This window comes from Falco punctatus (genome assembly GCF_963210335.1).
Source record: "Falco punctatus genome assembly, chromosome: 6".
NCBI lineage: Eukaryota > Metazoa > Chordata > Aves > Falconiformes > Falconidae > Falco > Falco punctatus.
This window is the reverse complement of record NC_137585.1, coordinates 90,006,354-90,023,126: the sequence shown is the minus strand read 5'-3', so window position 1 is coordinate 90,023,126 and position 16,773 is coordinate 90,006,354. Positions and strand designations below refer to the sequence as shown.

At 37.5% G+C, this 16,773-nt stretch overlaps 1 protein-coding gene across 2 annotated transcripts in view; it reads left to right on the top strand.

The window, feature by feature from the left end:
* Positions 1-16,773, top strand: part of TBC1D22A (TBC1 domain family member 22A) — a 180,871-nt gene that overhangs the window by 16,679 nt on the left and 147,419 nt on the right. For both annotated transcript variants that reach the window (XM_080394100.1, XM_080394101.1), the window contains exon 5: positions 15,047-15,117. In XM_080394100.1, the coding sequence (XP_080250226.1) occupies positions 15,047-15,117 (71 nt within the window). The remainder of the gene's footprint in view (positions 1-15,046; positions 15,118-16,773) is intronic.

The window sequence follows — 16,773 nt, the reverse complement described above, 5'->3', positions numbered from 1 at the left end:
TACCCTGTATTTACAACATAGGGTTGGGCTTTATTTCATGTTTTCTGCATGCATTCAGAATGACTCTTTGTTCCATTGAGAAGATTAAGGCAATGGTTGCTTAAAAAAAAATAATGAAGTGCCTAACAGAGCTATTATTAATTTTGGAAACCAGTTGCTGTGGTTGCCATAGTAATAACAAGCCCTCTATTGAAGCTATTTTCTATATGTACTGCCTGTATTATAACATGCTGTTGGGGGAGCTGCTGTTCTGTGCATCTATGCTCTTGAAAGAATTTTCCAGCTTTGTGTAGTTAAATTATCCAAGGAATTTATGTTATAGGAATGTAAACCATGTACATTTAGTTTATCATATCTATTGGGGAGTTGTTCATGCAGACCATCACTTCATGTAGCCATTTACTATAATCTCAATGAAATAACAGCTGCATCAAAAATGAATAATACATACAGAGAAATTTTGAACTCCTTTAATATTCCTTGCTTATTTTTTATTTATTTGTAACTGATAGAATGATGAGCTTGTAGTTTGAAAAAAAAATACTTTTAACTTGGTTGTTTCCTTTTGTGTGTTTTAGGTGTAATGGGTAGTAGCTGTACTAATAGTTCTTAGGGCTAGAAAGCTGGTAAAGTAATGGCATGTTTTCTATGTAGAATGCTCTGTGAAACATTTATGGAATATGAAGAATCTTTAGATCTACTGCAGTAAAAGGATATTGTCCTAAGATTTCTTTTAGAGTAATTGCTTTAAACTTTTTCTTCAGAGAGCAGAAATAAAACATTTTTTTTCCAAAATCAGATGATCTTGTTCACTACAATGTATATCTGAATTTATCTACCAATTTGAAGCATTTACATACCACATTATCCCTTCATAATAAGATATCCTAACCCAACAACATTTCTGCAAAGAATAAATGCTGTCTCTGAAGCAGAAGTGACACTTGGCTAGATTTATCAGATGGAGATATTTTTGCTCTAAAATCCATGGGGATTTATAAAAATTTTCATACTAGTCACTGAATTATGTAAAATAATGCTACAACTGAAAGACAGAGTAGCAGCTGGGGTTCAAGGTGTTGCTTCAGAAAGCATCATTTTAATCTGGGACAGAGTTTATAGACAAGGTTTTGCAAATACTGGTTCTGGATCTGGCTAATTTCACCTCTAAATCAGTAGGTTAAATTCAGTCCTGTGCGTCCATTTTCAACAAGTGATCATGTCTGTGATAGTGTTTTGCAACTGCTCATTTTCAAAATAATTGTCCTGGAATTTTAAGAAAACATTAATTATATTGAAGCAAGGATATTTTTGCAATACTTTTGCATTGAAAATATGTGCCTGATTTGTAGGTGGCATTGAAACTCCATCGTAGAAATCCTGTGCAGGGGAGCATGTTCCTGGTTCATAACTAGGACATCTAGTTCCTTGGGAAATCTGCAATGGGAAAGAGTTAGTATAATGACAGTAAATTGAAATTATGCTTTGACTAGGGAAAATAACACTTCAATGACAAATAGTTTAATGGTTAATTAGATATTAAATAGAGAACAAGTTTAAAATATAAGTGCAAGTACATTTCCTGGTACTCTCAGAATCTTGGTTGAGGATGGATTTCTTCTGATACCTTGATTTAAAGTGTTGCAGACTATGGGGTTGATATATAGAGCCAAACAGTTTTTTACAAGGCAGTCATTTCCAAGTTTGGAAATGACTTCATACCTGTACTTCTGTACTACTACATTCTGTGCAATAAAAATTAATAAATATATGGTGTAGTTTGAGTCTATTTGTACTCTACACATCTTTTCTTTTTGACTTTATTAAAAACAAAATCGAGAACACTTTAATAGCCAAGGACTGACTTGGGGAAAAGAGGTGTTTCCATGACGTCATGGGTATAGAAATGCTGTGAGTACTCTAAAAACCCCCAAAAGAAACCCAAAACCCCCAAACAACCAAAGTCCACAGCACCTCAATAATGCAGGTCTTTTATTCAGAAGCATTGTGAAGGGGTGTCAGCTTGGCCAAGATATTGTTGGGAATGAAAACTGAGGAGAACAAAACTGAAGTTCCTAACAACATTTTTGGTGAAGAGAAACTGAAATTTAGACTTTTTTTTTTTTTTTTTGGGGGGGGGGGGGGGTAAAATACTAGCCATTCCTGCTGCTCTGTAAGCTATTATAGAAATGAATGTAGAAGAATTTGGCAGTTAACAAAATTTCTTGGTTTTCCCAGTTATGGTTGCATTTGTATAGGTGCTCTAGGAATGTTTCCTTCCAAGTAGTATCAAGTAAATTGCATTTTGTGTGCATCCTTTGCCTTAATTATCAACAGTAATAGGTGAGTAAAAATGTTTCAGAAAGTGAATATAACTTGCACCTAGACTCTTCATTTTGACTGTTGGATGCTTTTTTTCCTGCATTTCATGGTTGATAGACCAAAGTTTTTTGATGGTTCTTTTCTATTCTTCTGATCTTCCTTACTAAGTAGGACTTGGACTAAGCATGTGTAGCTGTTAATGATGAAAGGCCCTACTTACACTTTCACTTGTTGGTAATTGATCAGAGAAGACTTGTTCATTGTGTATTAATAGCAGGTAATATATATCTTAGGCTTATACAAATACATATTATATACTCTAATATATAGTATATGAGAATTCCTCTTTTTTGGATGTTACACTAAACCTCATACTAAAATGACATAACTCAGACTTCAAGGGCTAACTATAAGAGTCAAACAGCTAGAGTATTTTGGTATGCATACAGCTCTGGCTACATCATCTGACTTTCTTTCCATTTACCTGCTTAGCAAGTTACTTTTAGCATTTCTTTTCAGTAGTTTTTTCGTTAGTCTTTTCATTCAGCCTTTTATTTTGTGAATCCATTGGAATAGTCGCACATATTAGGGGGGAAAGGCAGAAAATTTTCAGGAAAGGAAGGAAATGAAAACTTCTGCTGGTGTACATGTTGAAGAGGTAACTTCTGTCATCTTCCTATATGGGGAACATGTTAAAAAAGTGCTTCTTTTTCTAGCCTCTCTCTGCTGCCTCTTTGTGAAGATGTAGTGTCTGTGGATGTAGGTGAGAACTGTTCAGGCTCTTAGAAGCTGTGAGATGGGTTCCAGGTTTAGAGCTTCTGTGGCTGTCAGGAGCCACCTGGGGCTGATGGCAGCTTTCAAGGCCAGACTCTCAGGCATGTGCAGATAAATACAAGGCATTCTTCTTTCTTGGTTTCCAGGAAGCATTCAGTACTGGATGTTGCATGAGCTGGCATCTTGTCCAGTTTTTTTATAAAGTCAAGGCTATTCATAAGAGCAGCATGTCATACCTGTTTTCTAACAATGTTTTGTCAAGTGTCTCATTTACTTCTGTTTCTTGGAAGGATGCTGTTTTTAGAGGTGTAATGAAATAGTCTTTTCTTTGCGTGACATCTTTGTGGATTTATTTGCTCTTAAGTCAAACTTGTGACCTCTGTCAGGCATTTCGTATGTTTTTGTAGCTCTTTTGTGTTCTCAACTAACTAATTTCTAACTATTGGCTCCCTTGAGTGTGCTGTGTGTTACATATTGGCCCAGTATGGAACTTTTTTTTAAAAAAAGTCTTTTAATCATGCATTATATGGAAAAAATTTAGCTTAAATGGGTTTTCTGTTATAACGTGCTGTAGAAAATGAATGCATGTAACACTTCTCAGTGGGAAGGTTAAATATTCAGTAGGAAACATAGGAGGAAAAGGGAAGAGTCAGATGTGTTAAATGAAAAGCTGTTGAAAATTGGGTACAACAAATGTGGCAACTTACAGACTAGAACTTGCACAGGCAGTGGAAGCTGGACAGGGAAGAGCATAGGGAATGCTGCTCTGCCTGGTTGTCTAGGGATGTGTTCAGGAAAGCCAAGGTGCAGCTGGAGCTGAACTTGGCGAGGAATGCGAAGAATAACAAGAAGGGCTTCTACAGGTTGTGAGCCAAAAAAGGAAGGTCAAAGAAAGTGTACCACCCGCCACCCCCCCGACCCCAAATGAACAAGACTGATAGACTGGTAACAACAGAGGAGAATGAGGCTGAGGTACTCCACAAACTTTTTGCTTCAGTCTTCGCTGGCAACCTTTCCTACCATGCCTCTCGAGTGGATGGACTGCACGATGTGGACTGGGGGAGCAAAGCCCCTCCCACTGTGAGAAATCAGTTTTGTGACCACCTGAGGAACCTGAACATACTTAAACCTGTGGGACCTGATGAGATACATCCCAGAGTCCTGAGGGAGCTGGCTGATGTAGTTACCAAGTCACTTTCTATTATATTAGAAAAGCTGTCGTAGTCAGTGAAGTCCCTGGTGACCAGAAAAAAGGGAAACACTGCACCCAATTTTAAAAAAAGAGTAGAAAGGAGGACCCTGGGATCTACTGACCTGTCAGTCTCTGCTCTGTGCCTGGGAGGATCATGGAACAGATCCTCCTATAAGCTACACTAAGACTCACGGAGGGCAGGGGGGTGATTTGAGACAGCCAGCATGGCTTCCCCAAGGGCAATACCTGCCTGAACAAACTAGGGGCTTTCTATGATGGAGTGACTACATCAGTGGACAAGGGAAGAGCTATGGATGTCATCTATCTGGATTTCTGTAAGGCCTTTGACGTGGTCGCCCACAACATCCTCCTCTCTAAATCGGAGAGAGGTGGATTTGATGGATGGACTGTTTGGTGGATGAGGAACTGATTAGGTGGTCGCATCCAGAGGGTAGTGGCCAGAGGCTCAGCGTATGCATGGAGATCAGTGAGGAGTGGTGTCCCTCAGGAGTCCGTGTCGGGACCAGTACTGTTTAATATCTTCATCGATGACACAGACAGCGGGACCAAGCGCACCCTCAGCAAGTTTTCAGGCAACACCAAGCTGAGTGGTGCTGTTGACATGCCTGAGGGATGGGATGCCATCCAGAGGGACCTGGGCAAGCTCAAGAAGTGGGCCCGTGTGACCCTCATGATGTTCAAGAAGGCCAAGTGCAAGGTCCTGCACCTGGGTTGGGGCAACCCCCAGTATCAGTACAGGCTGGGGGATGAATGAATTGAGAGCAGCCCTTTGGAGAAGGACTTGGGGGTACTGGTGGATGAAAAGCTGGACATGAGCCAGCAGTGCGCCCTTGCAGCCCAGAAAGCCGACCATGTCCTGGGCTGAATCAAAAGAAGCATGGCCAACAGGCTGAGGGAGGTGATTCTGCTCTTATACTCTGCTCTTGTGAGACCCCCACCTGCAGTACTGCGTCCGGCTTTGGAGTCCTCAGCACAGGAAAGATATGGGCCAGTTGGAGGGGGTCCGGGGTGGGGGGGTGCACAAAATTGAACAGAGGGCTGAAATACCTTTCCGATGAGCAAAGTATGAAAGAGTTGAGGTTGTTTAGCCTGAAGAAGACTCTGAGAAGACCTTACTATGGCCTTTCAGTACTTAAAGGGGGCTTATTAGAAAGGTGGGGACATCCTTTTTTAGCAGGGCTTGCAGTGATAGGACAAGCAGTAATGGTTTTAAACTAAAGAGAGTATATTTAGGTTGGACATAGTGAATAATACCTTCCTGATGAGGGTGGTGAGGCACTGGCACAGGTTTCCCAGCGAAGTTGTGGATGCCCCACCACTGGGAGTGTTCAAGACCAGGTTGGATGGGCCTTTGAGCAGCCTGGTCTGGTGGAAGGTACCATTGCTTGTTGCAGAGGTTGGACGAGGTGATCTTTAAAGGTCCTTTCCAACGCAAACTATTCTATGATTCTGTGAACTTAAAATTTTAATTTTCATATAAAAATGCCAGAATGATTTCACCCCCCTCAGGCTATTTGTTAAATTAACTCATGTGTCTCAAGGTAATCTAAGAATTTGAATGCAAGTATTTCAATTGTGTGTTATCTTTTGATTTTATGAAGTTTTCTGGTGGGTCACTTATAAGAATAAGGCCCATCTTAAAAACAGTAACATATACACTTGCTGTAAAAGTTATGTTCATATTTGAAATAAAATGTACATGTAATGTATTTTAACAGTATTATTAAACTTGGCTTCACTGACAGTCTTTTATGTATATCTAAATTGGTACTCTGTATATGTTTCAATTTGTTCTTGCCTTCTTGGCACTTTTTTATTTTATGCTATACTAGCGTTAGACTAAGTCGCTTAGGAGCAAATTTTTTCCTGCTTTTTATAATTGTTGTTGGGAAGGGTAGGGTTCTTGGTTTTCTTTCATCTTGTTTTGCTCTTGAACCATCAGAGAAGACTATAATGTGAACTGATGCTTTAACAATAGTGATGTGCAAGGGTTGGACTATATGCTTTTGGGGTGATAATCGTGAAAGCTTGTTACCACACCTGATAAGAATTCTTGCGTGGCATCTTTCAGTTGTAACATGTGCTGTTTGTCACTAGCAAAATGCTAGTTGAGCTCACTTTAAGTGAAAAGTTAGGACCAGAATTTTATATGATTTTTTGGAGTAGTCTGAGATCCTGGAACTTTGGAGGACTCTCATATAGGACAGCAGTCATTGCTGGTACAAAGATTGAATTATCTTATACCCAGGGCTAATGGTTTGTGATGGAATTGACTTAACCCTCAATGTGCAATCATTAGTTTATCTAACAGTTTCTGTAGTGAAAGCAATTACTGTACCAGTTATAAAAGCAAAAGAGAAATAAAAGCCTTGAGAAAGTTCAGGAGGATCCTATATGACATGACAGCAGAGTAGGTTATTAAATACAGTCCAAAAGGTAAAGTGGAGCAGAATACAAGTCCTGTTTGAGGAACAACTTGCAAAAGGTGTAAAGACTACTGTTGAATGCTTTTTCTCAAATATATTGAGAGAAGGAACATTGGCAAAGATTCTGTAGGCCCAGCAGACAATCCAGGTATGAAAAAAACACCCAGAGAGGATAAGGGTTTTGTAGAGGAACATAAATAATTATTTGTGTTCAGCATGGAAGAATGTAGGGATATATTTACTCCCAAATCCTACATTGTGAGAATTAGAGGATCTGTTTCAAATGTGTTATGTTTTTAAACAAAGATGTTTTGCCCTTGGTGTATATTTTTATTTCCATGTCCTGTGCTGTGATTTTCATCCAGGAAGAGCAGTCTTTTGCACTCAGTCCCATAGGATTTTTGTTTGTATTTTTGTACATTGTTTGGAATTGTGACAGCCCACATTATCCCTAATCAAAGGAAATGCATGTTCGTTGCAGGATAGTGTCAGGGATGAAAACTGATTTATCTTGAAATTCGCAGAAAGAAATCATTCTTCCTCCTTTTTTTTTACATTTTCAAAGAATAACTTCTTAGTTCAGTGAGTCCTACAAGTAGTTGTTTATATTTAGCCTAGGCACAGAGGTTTCATTTGAAATAGTGCCATAATTTAAATTCCCTGTCAAAACTGTCTTTGCTTGGTCTTGAACATAGAAGGAAACCTCAGCTGCATGACAGGATAGAAAGTTTTTTTAGAATAAGCAATATTCTAATTGGTTTGCATAATTCCTATCTTAGGCCTTACATGAGTTCCTTAAGAGTCAGTAGAATTTTTGTCCTGGATGATTTGTCACTGACTTAGTTATATGCTCCACATTTCTGATTCTGACAGTATATTTGCATCTTTTCTTGGTTGGTTTTTTTTTTTCCTCCCCCCCCCCCCCCCCCCCCCCCCCCCTTGGGTCTTTTTTGTCCTTTTTTTCTTTTCTTCTCTTTACATGGGTTGTTTTTAGGGGTTGGTGCCCATGTTTGTGCGTAGATTCCTACTTGGGTTGAGTTGAGGGAGGAGGAAAAATATCAGTAAGGTGATTAGGGAGAGTTCAATGCGGTATAGCGTTTAAAATGAGCAGTTGGTGTTACCCGGAAGTAATGAATGTAGTTTCTGAAGTGCAACTTATTTTCTATTTTCTGCATATACTATGCTTATTGCTTTTGAAATGCTGTGCTTGTGTTAACAGTAGCCAAAAACTTGCAGCTTTAGCAAAATGATTGTGTAAGGTAGTAAAAAACTTATGTGTAAGATCCGTTTCCTTTCAGCCAGCCTACCAGTGACAGAAATCGGTCAGAGCCGGTAAAGCATACTTGTTCCTAACTACTGCACAACGACTAGTGCAGCTGTATGATGCACAGCTGGAGATCACTTGCATTTGAAGACTTGGGGCTTTTTGTTGTTGTTAAACCAACACCAGAGCTTGTAATCCTGTTCTGGTATAGAGGAGAAATACATATATAATTTGTAGAAGTGTTTGGTTAAGGCAGATTTTTCTCTTTTATTATATATTTGTTTTACTCATGAACTATACCTCTTCAGTACTCTTGTTCATATTATACGTTTACTTTGCCTTTACTTCTTCTGACTGCTTCCCGCTGTTTTGGCTTTTAGAAGGATATAGCCAGTGATACTGTTACTTTATGAGGTAGTGTTTGGTAGCTTGGGGATTTGCTTGACTTCGAATCATGGGTGGAATTGAAACTTGTAGATAGATGTGTTAGGGCTGCAGGTACATATTTAAGTTGCTGCCTGCTCTGCTTGGATGCTGAGCTAACTCCCTAGGGTGTGGACAACTACTGGAGGCAACATGAGAAATTGCTGAACATAACAAACAGTGTGAGAAGCTGACAGAAGTTATAGATAGCACCTCACCTTATGGGGTGCCTGGATTTCACAAGTAGCCAAGGGGGAATTGGGTGAGAAATGTCCAAACAGTGCCATTACATGGAGAGGAGCACTGGGGCCACTTTGGAAGGTGCAGCATTACAAGACCAACAGTGCCTAGGTAATCATTTCTGAAATACCAGATTCGTTTATAGCTGTAGCAAAACTGGACCACTAAAGGAAGAAGTAATTGGAGTGGTTTATTAATTTGGGACAGAGAAAAGGAGGTAGAAGTGTGGTGGAAAAAGAAGATCAAGTAACGGGAGAAAGGGTAAAGTGTGCAACCAGGTGCTGTCCGGGGATACCTGTTGGGCAGCTTGTGCATGATCATTGCAGTTGGAGAGTGACAATAAACTAAACCTGTGAAGATCATACAGTACAAGTCAAACCTGCTTCAGCTGCCAGGAGGGCTTCCTTACCTTGGCTGGTAAGAGGACACCTGTGTGGGTGGATCAAGAATCCTGTTATCACTGGCTTAGTGCTTTTTCCTGGTCTGTTTGTGGAGCTGCTTCTCCATAACATAAATCAGGTATTTTGATATCTATTTTGGTTCTTCTAGTCATTTGCTGCCAATACTATTAGATTGAGTGGTAGTTCTTGCTTTTGACAGTGGTTGAGAACTTACAGTATTAGAATTGTATCTTGTCTGCTTCTGTAGACTAGAAAATTGGAATTGCATGTGAATCAGATTAATGTATCCATCTTCTGCCTGCTTTGGGAAAATTGCTGAAGTTGCAATGACCTAAAACTGTACCATATGAATTTACAATTTTGCCTTTTAACTGTTCTTGACCTTAGGCATCTATTGTGAAGTTGGCTGTTTCTGTTCTTTGGCATACAGATATTTTGATTTAACTTGAACTTAGATAAACGTCTATTTAAGGCCAAATATCAAGATCTTCTGAAGATGATCACTTAATACCACGATAACATAGAAGTTCCTGAACAGAGAAATTGTGTCCTTCATTCTACTGCTCACCATCTCCTGTCTCCCCATCCTGGAAGACTAGACCCTCAAAGCTATAACCGTAAAGAACTAATCCCTGTGAGCCAAAAAGCCCATTCCAAATAGTAATGTCCTTGGACTTCTGCTCTGTTTCGAAGTAGCAGGCTGGTTTTCATCTTCTTCCTGATGTTAAAAAAAAAATAAAAATATCCTATTGGTTTTCACTTCACTAGTGTCCATCTGCTCTTCTTTGGTGCTCTCCTTAATGAAGCCTGTTCCTGTCCAGCTGTGTTCTGTACTCCAGCCTTGCTGTGTGTTGTGGCACAGCTGTTTGCATGCTTTTTTTTGGTCATGCCTATTGTGTTTTCTTCAGGATCCATTAGTGCCCCTTCTCCATTGTTCGTGACATCGCATAGCTCTGACATTAGAACTGCTTTTTGTTTTCTGTCCTCAGTGTATCAGCAGCCAGTCTCTCTGCCATTGTACTTAAAGCATCTCAGTGCCCAAACCTCGTGAATGGGTAATCCTTGGTGTTATTTCCTATTTAGTGTCAGTGAAATTCAGGAGTCACTGATTTAATATCGGAGAATTTCAGTTGCTTATTACATTTCTCTTCTGTTGAATCCCTTACGTTTGCAGTGACAGCATACTCATGATGAAATAATTAGTTGTGCCAGCCTGTGATATGTAGTTCAATTTAAACTTTGCCCTCTCCCTTAGTGTTCATAGTCTGCACAAGTTCTGCTTTCATTGTTTCTTTGAGACTTCAGTTCACGCTAAATTCTAGTAGTATCATATCTTTCTAATGTTACCGATCTTTTGATCATACTATATTCTTCCAGTGCCTATCAAATCCTTAAGAGGAAGAATAAGGGAGGAAGTGGGATACTACCATATTCCTTGGAGTTCTGTGTATAAGCATGCTTTTGTGCTACCTCCATCCATGGATATTTAGTCTTCAGAAGTACTGTGAGCTTCTTAGTGGTTTTTGAAAGCATGTGCTAGTCCTGACTTTATTTTGCTTAGACTCTAACATATTACAACTACTTTCCTGATTTTGATATACTGTATATCATAAACATCTCACAAAGCCATGGAAGAATAATGTATTTCTAGAGTAAGTTGCCAAGTGAGATAACAAAAATATTCTTGCTTTATTTTCACAATACAGAGAGAAGTAATAGAAATAATAGTTGTATTCAGTAACTTTCAAGCTAAAAACACGTGGATTTTATATTGTAGAATGACAGAACTATTATAACATGACATATGATGTTGTCTTGCTTCATAAGATAAAATACTTTTCCAGAGTGAGAAATATTTTATAAATACAATATAATAAAAGAATCATCATGTTTACAAATGCAAATAAATTTGAAGTTTTAAAGTCATTGGGTAAAGAGAGTGACTATAGTTCACGACAGCAAAATTGCCTGTTACAAAATTAATTTAGAATTAACTTGGGGTTACAATTAACTTTATAGTTAAGAGATAAAAAGTGTTCTTCCAACAAAAGCTTCAAGATAAAATTTGCGTCTGCAAAGTTGTTATAGCATGACAACTGTTCAAAGTTAACTAAGAATAACGAAGACTATATGAAAAAAAACCCTGCAAAACTTGTTGTCTAGACTTTGTTTTTAGAATCCCTAGCAGCAGTCTGGTGTTTTTAACTTAGCAATAAAAAATAGCCCAAGCTCTAGAGAGGTAACATGACATCAAGAATAATTGCATTAAAGCATATATTTTTGTCTTTAATGATTCTGGTGCATTTAAATGTAGTTTGGCAATACACTGATCCTCTACTGTAGCTTGTCTGAAACTGAATAGAATTTCATTTTTCTAATGGCAGTTCTTGTTACAGGCTTTAAGAATATAGAAGGGTAGTGGACACTTGGACTTTGTCATTTTTTTTCCTTTCTAATGCACATTCTTACATGCTAATTTTAAAACATCTGTGAGGCAAAAAGTTGTAGTTAAATTTATTATTATAGTTTGGTATAAGTAAGAAAGCAAGAGAACATCGATATCTGGGATTATTCTGAGATAAAGAACAAAAACCAGGTTCCTGTGAAAATCTTTATTATTCAGATTGTATTTTTTTTTAAGCTACAGTTCTGTTTTAAAGATGGTACCACTTTCTAGTTCATAATTCAAGGTTTTCTTAACTATACAGTGAACTCTGTTGGCCAACAATGAAGACAGGTGTGGAATTTCAGTTGATGATTTGAGGAAAGATACAGCTGAAATATATAGGGATGAGAGCCACAAAGAAGGAAAATAAGGAAAAAGGAAGTCTGGAGAAGAGGGTGAAGTGGATAAATGGGACTCAAGTGATCTGTAAGTAGGAACTAAAGATTAGGAAATTAGTGGTAAAGGGATGAAGATTTTCTTCTGGTTTTGCGGTCATGCTACTCTCAAGGAACCTTGGTATAACACTGAATTTTGTCATTGTTACTACTATTTTTTATGTACCTCAGTAGGTTCTCCTTCTGATGTACTCTGTGCTTAAAGAAGGGGAATTAAAAATATTTCAGTGCTTTGCCATGTCTAGATCTTCTCTGAACCCAAAATGGCTCTCGGTCTGCCAGTTTGGATTTCTCTGAACAAGGCTACATTGCGTTTTCTGTTTTGGAGTTCGGACTGGTAAAACAATCTTAAATTTGTTTCTGCCTAATAGCGTATGCTTTTATTTTCAGATTAAAGAGTAGGCAATAATCTGCTTATGCCAATTAATAAAGAGGGAGGAGTAATAAAGAACTGACATTGCAGTTTTTGAGCAAAGAATGCTTGCTGTAGATGATCAGCATGTTGATAGGGATGAAATGTAAATAAGAAAGAACATAAAATGTAATCAGTTACAGTGAGTATAGTTATATTAACTAATTTAATCTGCTGTTATCATAGACATGGATAGGCTACAAGTACAAGGAAATACAAAGTTCAGGAATCCTTTGTTTGCTGGAAATGAAATAAGTAATAGAATATCTCAAGGTGAAAGACTCATATTTGGTGTGTTCTTACACTTTTTCCTTTAGATTTGGTATTCTAGGTTTTGGATTGCCCAGAGAATATGACTGAATATATCTTTGGTCATGCTCAATATGATGTTCCTAAATGCTTAGGTATTCTGCTGCTTTTGTTCATTTACACAATAATACTTATCTAAATATAATTTGTACTGACAGAAAATAACCTTGACTGACCTACGTACTCTTGCTTTAACAAGGTGTCACCTTGGCAACCTTGTATTTCTTCTGTAGAAAAGATATAAAGTAGCTCATTTAAAAACAAACAACAGAATGAACCGTGACTTTAAGTCAAAAACATGTTAGGAGATACTTTTTTTCCCCATTTTTTCCTGTGTCAGTGTGTTTTTAACTTTTTCAAAGGTTTGAAATGTAGAAAAGTTTCTATTAATGAAACTTATTTTTGTCAAATACTATTGTATTTCAAAGCTTATAGTTGAAAGAGTTTCATTGATGTTATAAGAAAGTCATCCTTTTTCTTTAGACTGGATTTGAGACTTGTGGTAGACACATTCACTTTGATATGACGGCCTTTTAACATCTTGTTTCTTAATATCTGTTCTTTTTCTCTGCCTTTCTGAGTTTCTGTGTTGTTTTGATCCTAAATGCAGCATCTGGTCACTGTTTTGCTTGGATTTGGTGATGTAGCCTCACTGTTCCAAGTGAGATCTCTGTGCAGCTGCTGTTGTCTTAACTGATCCTGCTGCTCAGAGTGAGAGGGAAAACATATAACTTACTGAAGGTGTATGTCCAGTACTGTGAAGTTTCTCTTACTTCAACAATTGTTGATAAGCCCATGTCTGTTTGGAATAGTCATCATTGGTTTGAAGTGACCACCCTGAAACCACTCATCTACCTATGACCATAACTATCTTTCGTTTCTGCCTCCTGCCAATTTTCTGTAAGAAAAAGAGATGGAAGTATGAATTCATCCAGCTGGATTTTTTTTAACAATGATTTATTTAACTTCATATTAATGCTGTCATCTCATTTAAGACAAAATGGATTTTGCAAGTATCATTTTTGCTAGCATGTATCTAATGTAAAAATAGGGCATCCTAATGATCAGGTAACTTAACACTGCAAAATCCAGTATACTAGAGTGTTTTGTTTGCTTCAGTTCCTTCTTTGACAACCTTTAATTACAATTTAGAATTATCTTTTTTTTTCTTCAGTAACTACTTAGCATCAATACACTTTTAAAATCGGATTCCTTTTTCTTGGGATATATTGCATGTATTTTAAATATTGTACTGGTTTCAGTGGACTGTGTTTGCATTCCTGGTTACAAGTAGTTGTGAGTCTAGAAGTAATTTGCTCTAAAATAACATGCCACACCTAACATGATAATTTGCATTTCTTGATATTATAGATGCACCTTTCTTTAAGAGTAGCAGAAGGAGTTTGGGGGTGGGAGGGTAAAGACAGATGTTGCCAATAGGAGTCCTTGTCATAATAAAAAAATAAAATATGAATCTATAAATGGCCAAAATCAGTCAGTTGTGATACCTACTCAGAAAGTAGTTCTTCTAATTACTTTCTCCTGTGCTTCGTTTTCTTGGGGTGGGTAGATAGACAGGTAGGCAGAATGTTTTTAACGGCTTTGTTGAAACATAGGATTTGGAAAATATAGGCATATGATAGAAGCAAAATTCACTGGAATATACATAGTTAATTAAATTATTACATAATTAATTGGAATAAGTCTATGCAAAGTAAAATGTAGAATTTTGTTGTCCTGTATTCTTTAACAGGTTGATAATTTGAACTTTAGCAGTTTTAAAACACATTTTCTACTCATAGTAAGAAGAGGTACAAGCAGATATCTCAAATACTGTTTCCTGGGGACACTGTTAAGCATCTTTTGTCTTTACATTTTTCGTAATTTTGCTATAACTTTTTTCACATGATAAGCAATTTTCATAAAAAATAGTAAGTGTCAGGTCCCACAGATTGGTTTAGCTGGGTATAGTATCTGACAAGCAGCTTTCAAGAGAATGGAGTACAACATGAAGAGTGAGAATATGGCATGGGATTCGATTCCAGCATTTGGACATAAAGTCTCATTCTCTTTCTGTAACTGCAAATCTCATTTTTAGTTAGGATCTGTGTAAGCATATTATACGATAATACTGGATATCTCTTGCATGTTAATATAAGGCATGTAAACTAAAAAGTAATGGTGAGAAATACCCCAGAAAGTTACCTTAACACGGTCAGTATGTATTATCATAGGTATCTTTATGGATAGTAATTATCCAGTATTTTATTAATTCATTAGAACCGCCATATAATTCTGATTTCATTGGACTTTACAAGAAGACGTGATCATTCTTGTAAACAACTTTGTGCTAATTTGAATATATCTATGTATATTCTTAGTAGTTTCCTTAGTTCTCATGACACGTTTCTTGTTTAATAGAAGAATTACGGAAGTTGAGCTGGTCTGGCATTCCCAAACGGGTTCGTCCAATTGCATGGAAGCTTCTTTCAGTAAGTTGTATTTTTTTTTTCCTTCTTCCTTTGCATTTAGTAGTAATAGGGTTTTTTCAAGCATTGCAAATAATTTTGCTTGACATGTAATCCATCAGTAATACTTGAAATCATTGTGTCTTGTTGCTGAATTGTAATGCAAGTTCTGTTCTTTTGCTCAATTTCAAGATTAATTTGTCAAACTGAAAGGAGGGGAACGAGAAGGAGTAGTAAATCATGTCAGCTGTATATCTTTACTTTTTCAGCCTGGCTTTCGATGAAAGAAAGGCTTATGTGATGATAGTGGCCTCTTTCAACCAGTTTTGATGGAATGGAATGGTGGAGAGTTCAAAGACAAGTACATTTTACGGTTTTCTTGAAAATAGGTAGAGGAAATGAAGCCTATTGGTGTCCTGCAAAAAGGCTTCGTTCTGACTTTAAGGTTAAAGTAACTACAAGAAAGGATTAGCACTATATTGAGGAGAAGCAGTGATAGTATCTTACAGGTTTTTTGGCCAATTTTTCTGTAGTGGTTTAAAACAAACAAATCTGAACTACTGTGGTCAGTTACCTTGTGGTGTTGGCTCCTCTGATGTTAGAACTGTGAGTCAGTTCAGGGAGACAAGCTAATTAAAAAGTTAATGACTTTTTTGTAGTGTGAGTTTTTGGCTGGCTGCGTTCTCTGAACTTTGCCCAGCGGTCAGAGGATTTTGCAGTGGTGTTACCTTGGGAGCAGGTTGAGCGAATTAACATGGAACAGCACTGGAGATGTTTCAGTTGGACATCAGAGACAAGCTTTCGGGAATTTGGGATTCACTGGGTTTGGTGTTACAGAACTTGATTTTTTTTAAACTGTTTGCACTCTATTTTAAAAGCTTCTTCTAAAAAAATACAGTGTTTTCCTGATAGGAGTCTTTTAATGTCAATCTTTTCAGCTATAATACTTGTGATGGCAAATGGTTGTGCATTTTGGCTGCTGTTTGTCTGTCTGTGGTTGGGAGAAAACTTGTGAGGATGTTTGTATTAAAAAGAATAAAAAAAAAAATCTCAATCTGTCTACTCTCCAGAGGCTCTGAAAGACACTTTATCAGCAAATCTTCATGCATTTAAGAACTGTTTAAAATTCTGAGTTATACACACAGCAGTTTAACACTCTTGAATTTTTTAGAGAGTAGACTTAAATAGCTTAGCTTTTTGTAGAATGATTCAGTGGGGAATGTGAAGTATTTACTTCAGATTGAGACTGATTTCCAGTGACTGAAAGAGTCTCTTTTGCTGATGACTTCTAAATTTGCATTTGAAGGAACTAGGCTGCTAAATGCAGATGCAGCTTATTAATGGTGGATTTTCAAGTATCCTACTGTAACTGAAATGAAACATGCAGTACACAGTTTATTTTAGTTCTGTTTCCAAAGTTGGTGTCTGAGACTTTGGTAATGAAAAAAGCTTTTTTTTTTTTTTTTTTTTTTTTTTCTCCTTAAAGTTTAGGATGCCTGTTTGGAAACACTCAAAGTGAAAAAAAGTGTGACTAACTCAATATTGACTTTGAAACATAGTAAGCTAAGGCATAGTGCTCTGCCCTGATGAGGCCACAGTTGGAGTACTGTGTCTAGCTCTAGGGTCCCCAGTTCGGGAGAGACAGAGAACTACTGGAGAGGGTCCAGCAGAGGGCTACAA